Below are 19,362 nucleotides of genomic sequence, written 5' to 3'. Positions count from 1 at the left end.
TCTGGTGAAAGGTGCGTACAGCCCTCTGTCCACTCTGTAGGTGACGTCAGCCACGCTTGACCAGACAAACCCCAGCTCAGATTTTGTTAGAATTTCATCTCCGACTGAGACAGTTTTGGCGGCGACAAAACTTTCCGTGTCGTTTTTCTTACAGAGTATTAGATGTTCTGGTGAAATACTTATTTGATGTAACTCTGTGAGGATGACGACAAATTTCGACACGGCGTTTCTTTGTTTATGTCCAAACATGTAGATCTCATCATAGACAAAACCCTTTTTCTTATCGAATGTTAGTACTTTCATTCCTGGCGATAGATTCTCTACTAACTCTTTCCGTCCCTTTTCAATGAGAACTGAAGAGCCTTTAGGAAAACAGTTTTCCTTCTCAACGTCTAAAGCAACCAAATGATCTATGTGACAAATGTCTTTCAATACTTCATGCAAGCACTGGATTAGGTGTCCAACACAAGGTTCTTGTTTTGTGAATGACTTTCCTAATGTTGAGTACATTCCGTGCTCTCTAATTACGGCATCCAGACATTTTTGTAACGATTGGATTTTACTATTGTTTTCTGGCTCCCCAAGCACGCAGTATGTGTTTTTAATTTGCTCTATTATTTTCTCATCTATTGGCTTGTCTTGTTTTAATTGACGTAGGTATGTATACATTTCATCGCAGTTTGTTCGAAAGGTATTATCTTGGTTTTCTGAAAAGCCTTTCTTTATGAGCAAGTTAGAACGTGTTTTCTTTGCTAGTTCAAATAAGCCACTGCTGTAAACTTTGCCTCTTAGTTTGTCAATATAATGAAATATTAAGACGCGCTGTTCTATTTTAACTATTGGGTCTGCCGTTTTGTTTTCAAACAAAACACATCTTTCCCCACATTCTTCCAGAAGATCTTTAAAGAATTTATCTGATTTTAGCCATTTACTTATTGGCGTGGTACCATTCTCTTTACACGCATCTCCTTTTGTGATTACAATGATGCCGTAATTAGCAAATACATCTTCGCCCAACATTATCTTTAGCACTTGTACGCATCGTTTTTCTTCAGCAGTTAAACGCATTCCGAACGAAAATATCAGAAGTAAGACATGAAAACCTTCAGGACATTTTGCTATAGCTTGACTGAATTCCCTACTTAGAGTAGCAGCAGCGGAATAAATACCCGAGCTTGTTACAAAAACCCCTGGCATGTCAACAATAGTTACTTCCCTTCCATCCAGCGTTTTTGAGTTCACCATCGCATTCTTGGTCACTCCATTCAATTCTCCACCAGCAGGGAAATAACTACCGTCTAAAATACTGACTGCGACAAATTTGCGAATGGACATTTGCCCAAATGAAACAAATGGCCAAAAAATATACGTTTGCTCGAATGTCGTTTACCCGATTGGGCAACGCCTGATAAAAAAACGAAAAAAAACTACTTTAAGAATTAAAATATTTTAAAAAGTAATGATTTTGTTTCGCCTTGAGTTAAGATGCAAATTAAAAAAAAAACTGTTGATCTTTAATGTTTGTTTACAGTTCAATTACTGTATTACGTGATTGATTAAATACATTTTTCAAATTGTGTAATTAATTGAGTCACAACATGAACAATTAAATGTTAAGATTGACAGTAAAAGAAAAAGAAAAAAAAACTTTAAATGATCGTACCAATCTATATGCAATTGAATAACGTCAAGATGAGTCTTACAATGTTTCAATTTAAAATTTAACCCACATTTTGTGGTTGCATTTTCTACTTCAAAATATTTAGTATATATGTGTGCTAAAACTCTGTTTTGTAAGAAAAAGCTTGTGCGTATAATTCGGTTATAAAATATTCAGTCATTATAAAAATGCATATAAAAAATAAAATTATAATAATATCGTTTGACTGTTATGACGTCATTCAAAACATCGACTGGCGAAACATAACACATTTGCTTACACAACGACTAACACTTGCACAAATAACACTAATACATGCACATAACACTTACACTTGCACATAATACTAAAACTTGCAAAAACACCACATTAACACTTGAACATAACAGAATACTTATGACTTAAACGCCCATATGCACATGCACATTCGCATGCACATGCACACGCACACACTTACAGGACGTCAATTTTAATTATTGGATTAGCTTTTAATAAGACATGTACACGATTACTTATTGAATCCTTAATGTCCACTACTGCCAATGTGTTACTTTTTGTTTTATGATCAATTTTAAAGTGCATTTGATGTATGTGATTGAAAACAGTTAAATATAATTAAATGATACCCTTACATTTCAACTGCCGCTGCAATAGTAATAACCATAACCCTGAACGTAATTGTTTTTTTTTTGTACCTTTAACAAAAACTACAATTTCAATAACATTAGACCTTATGTCTGACTTTTCATTTCATAGGCTATTGCTCGTCCTTAATTTTTGCCATGTATTAAAATAAATGATTGGGGTCGGCGTGGTAAAGCTCGTGGTTGCTAAACCGAAATGTCTCGAGTACGAACCCTCGGTAGATGAGGCTCGTTAGCTGGGAACAACCACTCTTCTAGGAGAGACAACTCCAAAATCGAACAACTGCTTCCTTGTAGTTTGTTCTTGGTTGGACAAAGGCTATGGAAGCAAATTCAAAAAGAAAAGCAGGCTGAAATCAGAGTCAATGGCCTCAATGGCGCATAGCCAGTGGACACGTGTCCTTAATTATGTTGGAGGCGTGCTCGAGTCGGCAAAGCTCATGGTTGATAAATTCGAAAGAAGTCTCGAGTTCAAACCCTCTGGCAGATAAGGCTCGATCCCCCCCAACACTAAAAATTAAGAACGAAGAAGAAGAAGAAGAAATTAAATGATAACATGTGATTATAAAATAGTATTATAAGTAAATCACTTTGAAGTTGTTTTTTTGTTGTGCATGAACCATACAACAATTAAAGAGACAAAGTAACCGCTCATAAATGCGAACCAGACGGAGTATATCACATATAATTATTAAAATTAATGAGTTTTAAAGGACACACAAAATAGAAAAATATGGTTGATGTATAAGCATTTAAGTTTTTTTTCACAAATGCAATTTTTAAAAAAAGGTTCATATTAGTTGTAATGCAACAAGAAAAATAAAATAAAAATTCAGACAAGGGCGAGCTTTCAAGATGGAATTTGTTAATAGGATAAATGTATTGTTTTCTTTACTGCATTCTATTAAAATAATGCTTTAGTTTTGTTTGATCTGTCAGTTCAACTTTGAAAGATTCAATAATACATTTTGTTTAATTATTTTTTAAGTTGTTAAATTAATGACTTATTTTCACAGAAGTAATATAATTTCCTTTTAGCAATAATTTACTTTTATTATCTACATACAGTTTAAACTATTAAACATACATTAAATTTATAACGAGCATGCGTCTTCTAGTCATAGAGTGTATGAAACATGAAAAGCTCGAGTTACATTCAAAAGGTTAAGTTCATATGACATTGCGAAATCCACCAACTTCTGATTGGTAGGCCTTCCTCAAGTTCAAGTTGCAAAAAACTGCTGGACAGAGAGCACCAACAGTTTTTTCGTGACCAACAGTCCAGCAGTCTGGAATAGTAAACATTGGTTGTGAATGTTGTATGTGTATCCTTGATAGGTTGTGTGTGTCATATAAAGTATTAATGTTACATAAGGTATTTCTTAAAATGAAACAATCAATTTTCTCAATATATTTGTTGTTTCATGTATGACTTTACTATTATAGTTATGCTTATTAATACATTCTGCGTGACAACACCGGAAAGTGGTAGTGTATTTGAACGTGGTTGTGTGTGTTCATTAACCTTAATAACGGTTTAACGTGTTCATCGATTAAAAAAAAATATAAATACTCTCTTTGCAGTCGTGTTAATGCAAACATTTAAGTATACATTTTGTTGTTTTGACACAAGCTGTTGTAATTTAACTACATTAGACCAATGTATACTATATTTGCTTATATATTTTCATTTATTACGAATTTATCAACCATGAGTTTTGCCGACTCGACCATGCTTCCATCACTATTAAGGATTACGTGTCCACTGGTAATGCGCCATTGAGGCCATTGACTCTGATTTCAGCCTGCTTTTCTCTTTGGATTGCATTTACATTTAAGCTATGCATGTTTGTGTATGGAATTTGTTTAACCATTTTTATGATCAGATTTAATTTATTTCAACCGATTATATTTTAAAGGTTCTCAAGTAGGCGACAGTAATGCACTGAAAAAGCTAGAGTACTTAAATAAGTCTTGCATCTTTATTTCTTACAAATGAACGTACACTGTGTAAGGTACTAGATTCGATTCAGAACTGTTTTTATTTACTTAGATATTAATCAGTCATACATTAAGTCTTCACATACTTACAATTTGTGGTTAATAGTACACACTTTTTAGTAGCCTTTTTCTTGTCGTGTAAAATTAATGAGATCTTTGTCGAAATAGGTCGTTCTCTAGTCGTGTTTGGCGAAGTAGAACTTTTCTTATTTTGCTTTATCGTGTAAGTAAATTAAATTTTTTGTCTTGTCGTTTTAGGCGAAGAAGTTTTTAGTCTGCTGGTATTAGGTGAACGATGTCTTTGTCTCGACGCTAAAGAATGTAGTCGTCGTCAGGTTAGGTAATAAAGTGTCTTTCATTGCCGACCTAGTGATCAAAATATGCCTAACGTTAACAATTATTTGAAAGTCAAAGCATAAAATAGGCTCATAATATAAACCTAAAAAGTGTCTTACATGTGGAAATTATACAGTAAGGTAGATATAAGTAACTATATTAAAACAATGTCAAAATTTAAATTTTTTTTCTAAATAAACATATTAAAAATATTTAAGAAAATATTACACACATTAGTCGGCTTTTTGTGATGAACAAGAAAACTAAGCAAACCTTACAATGCAGCAGCTGAATTATGAAAATACACTGTAATAAACTGTAATAAAATGTGATTAATAAAAGAACACAAGTTGTTCCTACTTGCTCTCAAAAGGGAATTCCCCGATCGCAGAAAACCTCTAGCCCAAGAACTTAATGATGTAGTACTTGAAGGTGGCTACACACCTTGCTTTATAGCAGGACTTGACGCCATAACAGTAACCCGATTTGCTTCAAGTGTTCATAGTTATTAAAACTAATTAAGACCTTCAAGTTATTCGAATCCGTGAATATAATTTAAATTTGCAGGAAAATGTATTTTGTTTTTAAAATATACTAGACCACGGAGAAAAACGAATAAGGTAAGAATTTATTGAATCTTCACATATTTAGAGATTGATCCACCTTAGGGATTCTAAGAAGGCACGGTAATACACTGCGATGTGAGTGAAAAGCTTATGGACTTAAATAAGTCTAGCATTTATTATTATTAGTAAGGTAGTCTTGATTCGGCAGTTTTTATTCCAAACTGCTTAGATATTAAACAAGCTTTCAAAATATTACAACATTGATATTAGACTTTTTAAAAATATCTGACATTATATATTGCTCTGTTGATTTTACTAAATTTAGATTAAAATTAAATTTTACAACAAAGTTGCTTTTAAATTTACTTTTTACAAATAATCATTATGCGAGCAGCGATTATTGTTCCAATTATTAAAAGGTGTACTTACCATTAACAAATATCATATAAATAAAACAATCACCATTTTTCCAATTATAAATAGCCAGAGGCGTACTTAGGGGATGGTGGGTGAGGCAGTCGTCACGGGGGCCCCGGGCATCGTCCTTAAAAATACTAAAAATATAATTTTTGGCTACTTTACTAAATTATATACCATCAAAGTTAAAAAAAAATAGACTGTTACTCGTTTTTACGGGCTTATGCAACTAATTCTACATCAAATTATGTGACAACAACATAAAAACCATTAAATTGATAAATGACTGATTAAAATGCCCCGGACCTTTCTTAACTATAGGGTGGGGCGCTTTTTTGCCAATAACTATGTAAAGGATGGAGGAAGGTTGGTCTAGCTTATCAATCCTCTATTATTGAGACGAGTTACCAATTAGAAAAGTTAAGATAAGAATGCATTTTTCTCTTAGCAATCGATCACGTTGAATTACTATTTGCTATACGTATGTACTTGAAAAACCATTTTAGTTATTTTGAAGTACAAATAAAGCAGAAAAAAATAAAATTAAAATAATAATTTAATATAGGCCTACTGCGAAATTAATGTACACAGTTTAAGAGAACTATTTTTAAGTTTTGAATCTTAAGGATCCGAACAGGTAGGCCTTTGTACCATTTCTATTGGAGCGTAATATGACACGCTTGAGTAACTGTAAATGCTGTGTTATAGTGTATATTCGGTTTAGCCCTGATCCTGTTTCATAAAAAAATCAATATATTGATTAGATAAAAGAAAACTTAAGGTTGACAAATACAAAAACACATAACACATCGAGTAGTGAGAGACTAGTATTATTATATCTAGTATAATTATTATATAATAATTGTCGTGAAGTGACGGTATCATCTTGGTAGTGTACTAGAACAAGTTTGTTGTGGAAATTTAAGAAACTGACCTAGTGATATTAACGTTTTGTGGAGACAGAGTACACGCGTTTTAGAATCCCTTTTCTTGTCGTGTTAAATAAATGAGGTCTTTGCCTTGTCTCTTTAGGTTAAGTAGGTCTTTGTCTCGTCGTTTTAGGTGAACGATGTTTTTGTCTCGACAGGTTAAGTAATAAAGTGTCTTTCATTGCCGATCTAGTGATCAAAATTTACCTAGTTGGATTAATTATTTTAAAGTGTAAAGAGAAGATGGGCTCACAATATAAACCTAAAATTATCATACATGTGGCAATTATAGAGTAAGAAATTTAAAAAATAGACATATATGACAGACCCCGTGAACCAAATTTGTTTTCTTGGAAAATTGAATAATATGATACCCGGTGTATTAATTATGCGTTTTACCAGACCAACTATCGTTATTGTCTCGCCGATAAAGTAACTTGAATGTTTCTGTAAAAATCCTGGCTATCCAATTGTATTTTTCTTCTTTTTAAACCATTTATTTTTATTTTTGCAGAGGAAACTGTATACATTTTATTGCGTACGTATTAAGAAATCAAATTTTATCTTACTATCAATGAAGCCCTTAGTATTGATTACTTTCCGTACCTTAAACTTGTTCTTAACATTGTTTCAAAAAGGATTTTCTATTTGTATTATGTGACGTCATTATGTTTCTAGGGATAGTTTTTGTGTTACTTATATGGTTTCGAGATTACTCTTAGAAAAACGACCGATATAATAGTGACTACAGGCATCAAACTAATAAAATATGAATATCTTGATAAGCTGTATGAAATAGTGTTGTCCATTGCGTTAAATATTAAAATCATTTTAGTTTTGTAATTAAATAAATAGCAAATATGTTCATATGCAAAAACACAACCCCATGACACTTACACGCATTCATTCACAGCTCATCAAAAAAAAAATGATTAAATAGCGAACTACCGTATATATATTAGTAATTAAATGTTGTTGTTGCATGAAATTGATAATCAAACAGTGAATCTGAATGTCACCCTGCCAGACAGAGAGACTGAGAGACAGAGAGACAGAGAGACAGAGAGACAGAGAGACAGAGAGACAGAGAGACAGAGAGACAGAGAGACAGAGAGACAGAGAGACAGAGAGACAGAGAGACAGAGAGACAGAGAGACAGAGAGACAGAGAGACAGAGAGACAGAGAGACAGAGAGACAGACAGACAGACAGACAGACAGACAGACAGACAGACAGACAGACAGAGAGACAGAGAGACAGACAGACAGACAGAGAGACAGAGAGACAGAGAGACAGAGAGACAGAGAGACAGAGAGACAGAGAGACAGACAGACAGACAGACAGACAGACAGACAGACAGACAGACAGACAGACAGACAGACAGACAGACAGACAGACAGACAGACAGACAGACAGACAGACAGACAGACAGACAGACAGACAGACAGACAGACAGACAGACAGACAGACAGACAGACAGACAGACAGACAGACAGACAGACAGACAGACAGACAGACAGACAGACAGACAGACAGACAGACAGACAGTCAGACAGACAGACAGACAGACAGACAGACAGACAGACAGAGACAGACAGACAGACAGACAGACTTACTAAATGACTGACTGACTGACTGACTGACAGACTGACTTACTGACTGACTGACTGACTGACTGACAGACTGACTTACTGACTGACTGACTGACTGACTGACAGACTGACTAACTGACTGACTGACTTACTGACTGACTGACTAACTGACTGACTGACTGACTGACTGACTGACTGACTGACTGACTGACTGACTGACTGACTGACTGACTGACTGACTGACTGACTGACTGACTGACTGACGGACTGACTGACTGACTGACTGACTGAATGACTGACTTACTGTCTGTCTGACTGACTGACTGACTTACTGATTAACTAACTGATTGACTGACTAACTGGCAGGCATGCCGGCAGACAGACAGACAGACAGAATGATTAATTCATATTACTTTTATAGTATAGGTACGTTTGTTAAAATACATTTTGCGTGCTATCACCTGAACTTGTGTGGGTCTATTTTTATAATTCTCTTTATGGTGTGTATTGATTATCGCAACTTAATTCTAAACGAGTTGATCGATTTTATTTTTATCTTACGTTTACTTTACAAAGAGCGAATGTTTAAGTCAACATTGAGGCAATTCACCATAAATCGTTAACAAATGACCATCTTTAGACCATTTTATATTGTATGGTCTCTTTTTGTTTTGAAATAAACCGATTTTTTTTGCACGATTACAATACTTTTTCTATACTTTGTATTCGAGAAAGTAAAATAAAATTGAGATTTTTGCACGTTTTACACCTCCCTAAGTCGAAAATAACATAGTTTTGCAATCTTGTCCGTATATCTGCGTGTATGTGTGTGTGTGTGTGTGTGACTCTGTATGACTGTAAACACGATGACTTGAGTACCGTTACAGCTAGGTTGATGAAATTTCATACATAAGTATTTTATCAAAATCGTAGATCCGTATCAATTTTTGGCCGATTTCCGATAACCACAAGTGGAACTTTTTCTACTTTAATTTTTTCAAAAACCTATAACTTGAGTACTATGTCAGATAGATAAATGAAATTTCATAAATAAGCAAACGATCTAATTATCTGCCTTCTTTCGAAAGTTGAGTCTTTTACGTTGAACGAAGGTAGTAATTTTCGATATTTCCGATTTCTCCAACAACGCATGTGAATTTATAAAGTACTAATAATATTCCGCACTACTATTCACATTTTGTTTTGCATTCACTTGATGTGCATTTCTTTATTGCACGAGATTCTATTCTATTTTAAAAAGTTAAGTAATTAAAAATGGATTAAAAATCATGTCTATATCCCGAGTTGCCATCCCCTGTTGTTTTATATAAGAATATTGGAGAAAGTTTAGGGAATATCACTAGAATACTAGTACCTTAAATTCAACTGCGTTTTTTGAGAAATCGGAAAAGCGTTAAGTATTACTTTCGGTAAATGGGAATAATTCAACATTTGAAAAACAGCAAAAAATTAGATCTGTTAATGAAAAGTGAAATTTCGTTTATCTCTCTGAACCAGTACTCAAATTATGGGCTTTTGAAAAAACAAAAGTAGAAAAACTTTTATTTCCAGTTAACGCAAATCGCTGGAAAGTCGAAACATAATCACAAACTTTATGTAATACTTGTATATGAGATCTCAACAACCTAGTTGTACCGGTACTCTATTTATCGCGATAACAGACACAAAGACATACATCAACAGAGGCACACACACACATACGCATACACACACACAGTCATGCGGACAGAATTGCAAAAACTTTGTTTTTTCGACTCAGGGAGGTAAAAAAACGTCGTGATCATTGAGGATATCGTTTTCGATTTTTTGCATTCTCTATACTCCGTATACGAGAAAATAAAAAAAATCAGAACACAGATACACAGATATTGTTTACTTTGCTATTCACAATTCGCAAGAGCTACGTTCCTGTTCTGAAGCTTAAAGCTCTAAATCCTTGAAGTTTTAAAAAAAAAAAATCTTCAATAGAGAGTTTAAATATTTGTAAATGGTGTGTTGTCGAATATATTTAGTTCAGCCTACTGCCCGTGTAATAAAATATCAATATATTGATTAGGTAAAAGCAGTATCACGTTAAAAATATTGAGTCACCAACCGCATAGGTTTTTTTCAGAAAGGCGTATTATGATATTTAATAATATTTAATGTATAATACTTAATCATTAAAAAAACCAACGTTTTTATTCCAATATTATGTTACTGCATTTCTGAACTTAAAACTTTTACCACTTAAAACATAAAATCGGTGCTAGATACTTTAATATACAGCCAACTAAAATATAAAACATAACGGGTATTTTAAAATTTGTATCAATGGGAATACCCCAACCAAAGGCAGGTGACTTCAAGCACAAACATTATGTTGTGTACCAGTTGAAGGTGACAGGGCTTAATAGCTGCCCTTGACGCCATATTTGAAACCAGATTTTGTTTTCAAGTATATAGGGAATTGTTGAAATTAAACGATGTCTTAAAATTACACGAACACTAATAATTAAATATATTATGATTGATAAAGTAAATGTTTTATTTGAATACCCCATTCAACGAAGAATAAAGTATTAGGTAAGTAGATTTTTTATTAGGAAAATTTTGTTATATGCTTTAAGGCATGGTCTTGATAATGCCCAGTGATACATACACTGAAAGAAATATAGGCCTTCATACATACATCTATATATATCTATATATAAAAAGCAATATTGTTTGTTTGTTTGTTTGTTTGTCTTTTATGCATTACTACACCTCTTATCACATCGCCGTGAAACTTTTGGAAGTTGTTGAGAATATTCCTGGGGAATTTTCTGCGGAAAAAAAATATTTCAAATTCGCAGGGGTGGAGCCCCGGTAGGGCGCGAATTGTTTTTTCTCTTTATACGGTAAATAAAAATATAAGTCGATTGAGGTTTCTCACCCTTCATCCAATCGCCATCAAAGTTTGGGGAGTTGACTACAACACTGCAGGGAAGGGTTCTACGAAATAATCATTTTTAATTTCGCAAGGGCGGTGCCATGGGAGGGTACGATTTTTCTCTATGTACGGTATATAAAAATAAAAGTCGATTTTGGTTTGACACCGTTCCACCGATAGGCATGAGACCTTGGGGAGTTGATAAGAATACTCTGGGGAAGCGTTGTGTAAAAAAAAAAAATAATTTTTAATTTCGCAAGGGCGGCGCCAAGGGATGGTGCGATTTTTCTATATTTACGGTATATAAAAATAAAAGTCGATTTTCTTTAGACTCCGTTCAACCGATAGGCATGATACTTTGGGGAGTTGATTAGAATACTACCCGGAAGGGTTCTGTAAAAAAAAATCATTTTTAATTTTTTAAGGGCGGCGCCACGGAAGGGTGCTATTTTTCTCAATGTACAGTATATAAAAATAAAAGTCGATTTTGGTTTGACACCATTCATCCGATAGCCATGAGACTTTGGAAAGTTGCTAAGAATATTTCTGGGGATGGTTCTGCGAAAAAAAATCAAATTCGTAGGGGTGGCGTCGCGGGAGGGTGCTATTTGTTTCTATATACGGTATGTAAAAAAAATAAGTCGGCAGTGGTGTGACATCGTTCATCCGATCGCCATCAAATTTTGGGAGTTGGTGGTGAGGTTCCTGTGAAAAAAATCTTTTTTTTTTTATTTCGCAAGGGCGGCGCCATGGGATAGTGCGATTTTTGTCAATATACGGTATATATATAAACCGATAGGCATGAGACTTTGGGGAGTTGATGAATACACCCGAGAAGGTGTTTGTGGTGTGGGGGGGGTAGGAGGAGGTGGGATTTGATTTTGCATGGGCGGCCCACCGGCAGGATGCCATTTGGCGCTTGGTCTTTCCGGTGAGTGCTATGGCGACTATGTTCGGTCTAAACATTGAGATACACAATGAATAGGATGGGGCGTTAAAAATGCTCACTAAATTGAATCAGGCGTGGCCTCCGGCGCCCTTGTTGGGTGCGATTTGGCTGCTAACAAAAATTTCAGTTTCAGCCTCCAAAAGCTCACATGGGCCGCTGAGGGCCAAGTAATACGTTTTATTTTAATAATCAGAAAAATTAACCAAGGTTAGATTATTAAATGGGATGTTTCTTTTTGTCCGTAAAAAAATCCAAACAGTTTCATAACTTTTCGAATGATGCAATTAGCATCTATTTTTAGACAATCCAATCAGAAATTCAGATCGAGCATCTAATAATAGACCATTAGTAAAGCTAACATATTTCATCAGCCACACTGATGTTTAAAACACGTCAATATTTTTTTACGTGTTAAAGGACAAATCCTGTTCATTTGTGTCACTTTAGCGAATGACGCAATCTGCATCTGTGTTAACAGGATGCTATTTGGCACGATAACGCCTGTTAGTTGTGAGTAGCCCGGGGCCGTACGCAGTAGTGTAATCGGGAGGGGGGCGGGGGCTTCTGAGAGCGCCACTCTACGTCCCTGACACATGGGCGGTCACCGTAGTGTGTTCTACCTCGTTATTTTGATGAATTATTAATGTACACTCAAGGTTTTCATGCTGTAGTGTAGGTAAACCTGTGTCCTGATATTTTTGATCCAAGCACAGGCATTATTTACATTTACATAACTCACTTTAAGAAAAACAAGGTCACGAGTCTAAGAATATAGGATTGGTAACGCATGGATGAAACTCGTATATATTTCGTAGGACTTTCTTCAATTCCCGCGGCAAAGCCTTAGAATCTTACACAAATTCTAAAATGAGAACACTATTCTAGTTTTTATATTATTATTATGTTTTTATTTTATATTTATTAAATTATTTCGTTAAAGGTAATAAACGTACTCACCGTTCCCATAAGTAAAGTGACTACTTAAGGTAATTATTTTACGATTCAAACCAATGTATTATAATACTCTTGCTATCAAGGTAAATTCTAACAAGTGATATAATAACGAGTTCTAAAAATTAAATCAAGAAGAGACTTTATACGAAAGACTGCAACTAACCTTATGATTTTTATTTAGTAAGAAAAAAGAGTTTAAATAACATAATGCTCTTTTACAAGTCGGTTCATCTAACGGAAATTTGAATGGGAGTTAAACAATATAAGTCAATATCGATTTCGATATTATTTGCACAATTACAATAACCTCCTATACTCTGCTTATTAGAAATAAAAAAAAAACTGTTTAAAAATCGAACATTGATATGCCCGTTGTTAAATTAGTTTAAAGCATTGGTTAGCTAAATATGTATTGCTAATCCTTTGTTTTGTCATCAATAAATTATTCCGATAGTAACTGATGTGTTGGCTTAGAGCCAGCAGTTATTACTTTGATTACATTGTGAATATTCAGGCTAGTTAGAATTATTTTTCATCAATTATTTATTGATTGAAACATAATTTATTTTAAAAGTTTTATAATTTAACTTTCAATTTAGGAAACTATTGCAAATATGGAGACATCTGACAAGAAAAATATAAATCGAATAAGAGCAGCTATAAAAACAAATTGTTTCTCTGATTTCAAAAATGCACTTGGGAAGATCAAAAATACTGACCTGCTACTTAAAAAAGGTAGCTTATTGGTATTATCAGCAGGGTTAGAAAACGAGGCTTTTGTTAGAGCATTACTTAAGAAGGGATTCGATGTGAATAGTAGAAGCAAATATCAAAAGACAGCTTTAATGAAAGGTGCAGAACATGGACATCTGAACGTAGTTAAATTACTGCTGGAATACAAGGCTGATGTGAATTTAATAGACAACTACAATTGTTCCGCCCTACATGAATCTGTAAGGAAGGGAAACGATTGCATAGATAAATCATTGCTGACACACAATGCTGATGTAAACTTGAATGTTGATATGGTAAAGTTACTGGTAGACCATGATGCAGATGTTAATTACGGTGAGGAATGCACACCTCTATATAAAGCCTGTGTGGACGAATGTTTAGAAATTGTTAATCTTTTGGTTGACGCTAAAGCTAATGTGAATATACAAGATAGTTATGGAGACACGCCGTTATATATATCTGTTATGAATGGAAATATTGACATTGTTAACCGTTTGTTAAAAGCTGGAGCAAACGTAAATTTAGAAAGTAACTACAGAGTTTCGCCACAATATTGTAGCATTAGCTTCAAAAACCGTAACATCGAGAAAAAACAAGGGAGATCCTCCCCTCTATTTCAAGCTTGTAACAAAGGATTTTTCGAAATTACAAAAGCCCTAATCGATGCTGGAGCCGATTTGAATTTTAAAAATGATGAAGGAGAAACTGCGCTCTGTAGATCAATTATTAAAAGACACTTTCATATTGTAAAGGTTTTAATAGAGCAAGGCGCCGATGTCAACCATCACGTTGATAGAACTGCAGAAACCGCACTTTTATATTCAGCAAGGGGATGTCCCTCTGAAATTGTAAAACTATTATTTCAGAAAGGAGCTGATGTTAACTGGGTTAATACAGAAGGGAATAATGCGTTAATCTTAGCATTAAACGCTGAACACATAAAAACAGTTGACATTTTACTAGAAAATAATCGTCAAACACCAAATAATTTGGGCACATGTGTGTTGAATTTAGTATCAAGTGCAACTGTAACAAATAAATTAGGGCGGACAATTTTTATGTTAGCTGCTATGAAAGGTAATAATAAAGTGTTAATTGACATAAAAGAATATAGTGATCCCTCTAAGTTCGACGTTTATGGAAACACAGCTTTTATGTTAGCGGCCATAAATGGCCACCTGGACATTGTACAGTTACTGTATGAAGGTACTGTGGATGTTAACTTTAAAGGACAAAACGCTCTCATGTTAGCAGCTATTGGTGGACATGTTAATGTGGTGAAGTGGCTGATTTTTAAAGGGTTTAATGTCAACAAAACAGATTACCATGGTAACACAGCTCTAATGCTGGCTGGTAAACCAGAGGTTGTTGAGGTTTTGTTAAAATATAAAACAGATGTCAACGTGATAAACTGTGATGGAAGGAATGCACTGATGGAAATTCTATCTAACTATTCGCTACAAGAGTACAATGTTTACAATATAGAAAATGATTCGAAATGGTTAACATTACTTTTAAAAAGGACTACTGATATAAATTTAAGAGATTATATAGGACAAACAGCAATTATGAAACTTTTAAAAAACAATCAAGGAATAAACCTCGTTAAAATAATTTTAAAGCAACACCCCGATGTCAATGTAAAAGATAATGAAGGAATTACACCCCTAATGATAGCCATAATATCAACATTTCTCTCTGATAAGAAAAAAGCGCTTATGAAATCATTGAAGAGTATTAAACTACTTCTTGCAAATAGTAATGATAGCATTAATTATATAGACAAAGAAGGGAATTCAGCTTTAATGTGGGTATTTAAAACAGACATATTTAAATCAAAAGCTTTAGTACAAGAGCTACTTCGTCACGGCGCTGACATCAACCATCGCAACAATAACAAAACCTCGGTGCTCATGTTGGCAGTACAGAAGGGATTTATACCAGAAGGAAGGTATAGGGACATTGACATGGGGGATAGTGAAGGGAAGACGGCGTTAATGTATGCTGTAGAAACAAGCTATAATTCACATATAGTGCTGCAATTGCTGGAACAACACAAGGCTGATGTAAATGTTGTTGATAATAAAGGGAAGACGGCGTTAATGTATGCTGTAGTAGGAGAATGGCGTAATAAACATGTAGTGCGGCAATTGCTGGAACATCACACGGTTGATGTAAACGTTGTTGATAATGAAGGGAAGACGGCGTTAATGTATGCTGTAGTAGAACAATGGCGTAATAAAGATATAGTGCGGCAATTGCTGGAACATCACAAGGTTGATGTAAACGTTGTTGATAATAAAGGGAAGACGGCGTTAATGTATGCTGTAGAAACATGGCCTAATAAACATGTGCGGCAATTACTGGAACATCACATGACTGATGTTAACTTTGTTGATAATACAGGAGAAACAGCGCTGATAAAAGCTGTTAAAGAAGGTCGCTTAGATTACGTCCTGATCCTGTTGGAGCATAAAGCTGACATTTACATCCAAGATAAACAAGGTCGGACGGCGTTAATGTGGGTTGCTAAAGGATATTCGAATCAATATTTTAGTCGTGATATTACCAGAATATTACTAGAGACTGAACCATCAGACCAAAACACACACCAGGTCAGTAGCCACATGTCAGCTATAGATCAAACAGACAATAAAGGAAGAACGGTTTTAATGTGGGCTACTAAATGTTGTGACTTAAAAGTCATGGAATATTTGTTGGGTAGCGGGGTTAGTGTTTCACAGATTGATGCTGCAGTAAAGAATATACTGATAACAACAATAACACGAAAAATATATTATAAATATTGTAACCTAACTGCATCTGGAATCAATCTTTGTATGAACTTTACATCAGACTTCCCCAAAATGAGCAAAAGCATTTTGTCTAGGGCAAAAAACGAAACATATTTTGATCTTGTCGATAAATATAGTAACACATTACTAATGTTGTATGCAAGACAAGAGGGATTTAGCAATTTCAGATACAATGAAAACATCCTTCTTAAAATAAAACAGGATATAAACGCAGTAAACAAACACAACAAAACAGCTTTGATGATAGCTTTAGAAAACAGAAAATACGAGTTTATAAAACAAGTCTGTAAACTTTATAAAGAAGATGATGTTGTGTGTCCTAAAGGTAGAACTTTACTCATGATGGCGGCACAAGCTGGTTTAGTTGACACTGTGAAATATTTGGTCAGTAAGGGGTCAAAGGTTAATCGGGTTGATAAGAAACAGAGAACAGCACTCATACACTGTGCACTTGATGCCCCTATCAAGAATACTTTTAGTATCGTCGAATTTTTATTGACTCACGGTACTAATGTTAACAGCTATGATTATAAACACGAAACTGTCCTCATAAAAATTTTAAAACGTAGAATCGATGAATACATTTTTCCTATCGTCAAGTATTTGCTCGACCATAATGCACAAACACAAGTCGTAGACAGAGATGGCAGGTCTCCGCTTATGATAGCCATTATACAATTAGGTCAGATAAATACTCAAAATCAATACTATAATAAACAAGAACAATTAAGACTGCTTAATGAGGTAATACATCTCGTGATTGAGAAAACTGATGACGTCAACACTACAGACAACAAAGGCAACACAGCTCTAATGCTGGCTTCTAAATACGGGTTGAACTATGTGGTCCAGATTTTAATAAACAAGACAGACGACATCAATAGGGTCAATACAATAGGTCAAACATCTTATGACTTGGCATTAAAGAATGGACATTACAGTGTAGTGCAGACTTTGGTAGAAAACAAAGCAAAGGTTAATACTAACGATGTTTTAGAATTTGTGTCAGTTTTTTCTGGTTTACACAAGTTACATCAGAAGTCAAACTGTCCAGAGAACGGAACTCGTGACATTGAATTATGGACAGCGTTTCTCAATAAGTTGGATCAACAGTCAGCTTTAGCAACCAACAGAGGTGAAAACTCGACACGTCACATTTACACTTCTGGTGAGTAGTTTTATTTTCCGAATAAAATATAACATTTCTTCTTTGTTGTAGGTAATTAATTAAGTATTGCGTATTCATATGAAATGCCTGATATGATCAGTCTGCTTTTTCTTTTGGGCTATTGTCCCAAACTATCGCGCAACATCTACCTCGTGATTCGAACTCTGATTTTTATTGCAATACTCACAAACATTTTTAGCAACATAAGATGAAGTTTATATTAAATATTTAAAAAAGGATATCCTTCAAGTACAGAGAATAATAATTTGAAAACATTTGTTCCACATACAAATTAAAGGATAAATAACTTGCATTATTTTTGGACTTTATATGAAATATTCATAAACCTAATTACACATATGTACTCAGATTTTAAAAACATACTACATACTACTAAACGCTTCCAAAAATGTTCGATTTTCTGTAAAAATGCAAGTTATTCACATTGTAAATGAATAGTAATTTTTAGAGGTCTACTAAATGTTTGTGGGCGTTCATATCAAGGGAGGGTTTAATCCAAAGTAGAAGCATATGTAAGGGGCTATAAAATGTAAAGTTTCTGTAGACGTCAAAAATGGATGACCCTTTATCTCAAGTTTGTTTTCAACTTTACAAGTTCATTTTGCCCATTATTCTGTGAGGGTTATTTGTAAGTCGTTCAAGCATTTTTCTACGTTATAAAATAAAGACCAAAAGTTGTTAATTACGACGCAACTAATACCAGCAAAATATTTAAATTAAACTTATCGCCCAATCTGTACAACGGCAAAAGCTACTTGACAAGTGCTAAGCATTTGAAAAGAAAAAAGATCTGAAAATTAACCTCAGAAACTTAACTGACACAAATTAACAGTTAACATTTGCCAATAATTACATAACGGGTTTTGTTGTACTACATACACATCTGAAGAGGACAAAATGCTCTAAAACAGGAATAAGATATTGTGAATTACACGCTGGCCATTATCCCCTTACCATTACACCCTTACCCACATAAGCTCATTTTAGTTCTAGCTATTATTCTTTATTCTGTGCTCGGCATAATACGAAATAATGTATTGTATTTAAATTATTCATATTATACTTTGAAAAATTGTTTTAAAGGCAAAATGTTATAATATGTACATAATTTACGAACATACAGGTCTAAATAAATTTACTAGACACAAACGTCACTATGATTTTCAAGAATGCAACTTAAGGTAAGATTAATGTATGTTTTTCCAAGAACATCCGTATTAAAAACGATACATGTATATATTTAAACCAATTTTCTTATACTTTTCTAGTTGAAATTTTAAGTTTTGAATAATTAAGCTGAGCAGTTTTCTCAAATTAAAACAAAAAAGAACATACGCTATGTAATAGATTGAGATAATTGTGAGGTCAAGGGAACTCACTCTTCTGTATTAGTATTATATTTATATTGTTATCTTGAGTGATGTCCCTTACATGTTATGTATATAAGTGTCTCGTCACTTCCGTCTCTCTCTCTCTTTCCTCATGGTGTGAATAAACTACTGTTAACAACCAATGTGGCTTCTCGTCAGTGATTCCAATCTATCACATTGGCGACGAGGATGGGATAAATAATCCACTAGAAAGAGCACCTACTTACGCAAAAAAGAGGTTTGCTAGAGCATATTAGCTAAGTATTTCTAGAA

General features: G+C 34.2%; 1 protein-coding gene across 1 annotated transcript; it reads left to right on the top strand.

The window, feature by feature from the left end:
* Positions 1-13,593: 13,593 nt before the first annotated feature.
* On the top strand, positions 13,594-17,706 carry LOC131927650 (serine/threonine-protein phosphatase 6 regulatory ankyrin repeat subunit A-like). Its single transcript, XM_059283406.1, has one exon. The coding sequence runs from the start codon at positions 13,594-13,596 to the stop codon at positions 17,704-17,706; it is 4,113 nt and encodes a 1,370-aa protein (XP_059139389.1).
* The last annotated feature ends 1,656 nt before the right edge of the window (positions 17,707-19,362 follow it).

Source organism: Physella acuta, unplaced genomic scaffold, assembly GCF_028476545.2.
Source record: "Physella acuta isolate Inbredline_101_S28 unplaced genomic scaffold, ASM2847654v3 ptg001426l, whole genome shotgun sequence".
NCBI classification, from domain to species: Eukaryota; Metazoa; Mollusca; class Gastropoda; family Physidae; genus Physella; species Physella acuta.
Note: the sequence above shows the minus strand (reverse complement) of the source record. Positions and strands in the feature narration are given on the sequence as shown.

Excerpts from the sequence above, each read along its gene's own strand:
- LOC131927650 (XM_059283406.1), top strand. The coding sequence starts at position 13,594 with ATGGAGACATCTGACAAGAAAAATATAAATCGAATAAGAGCAGCTATA.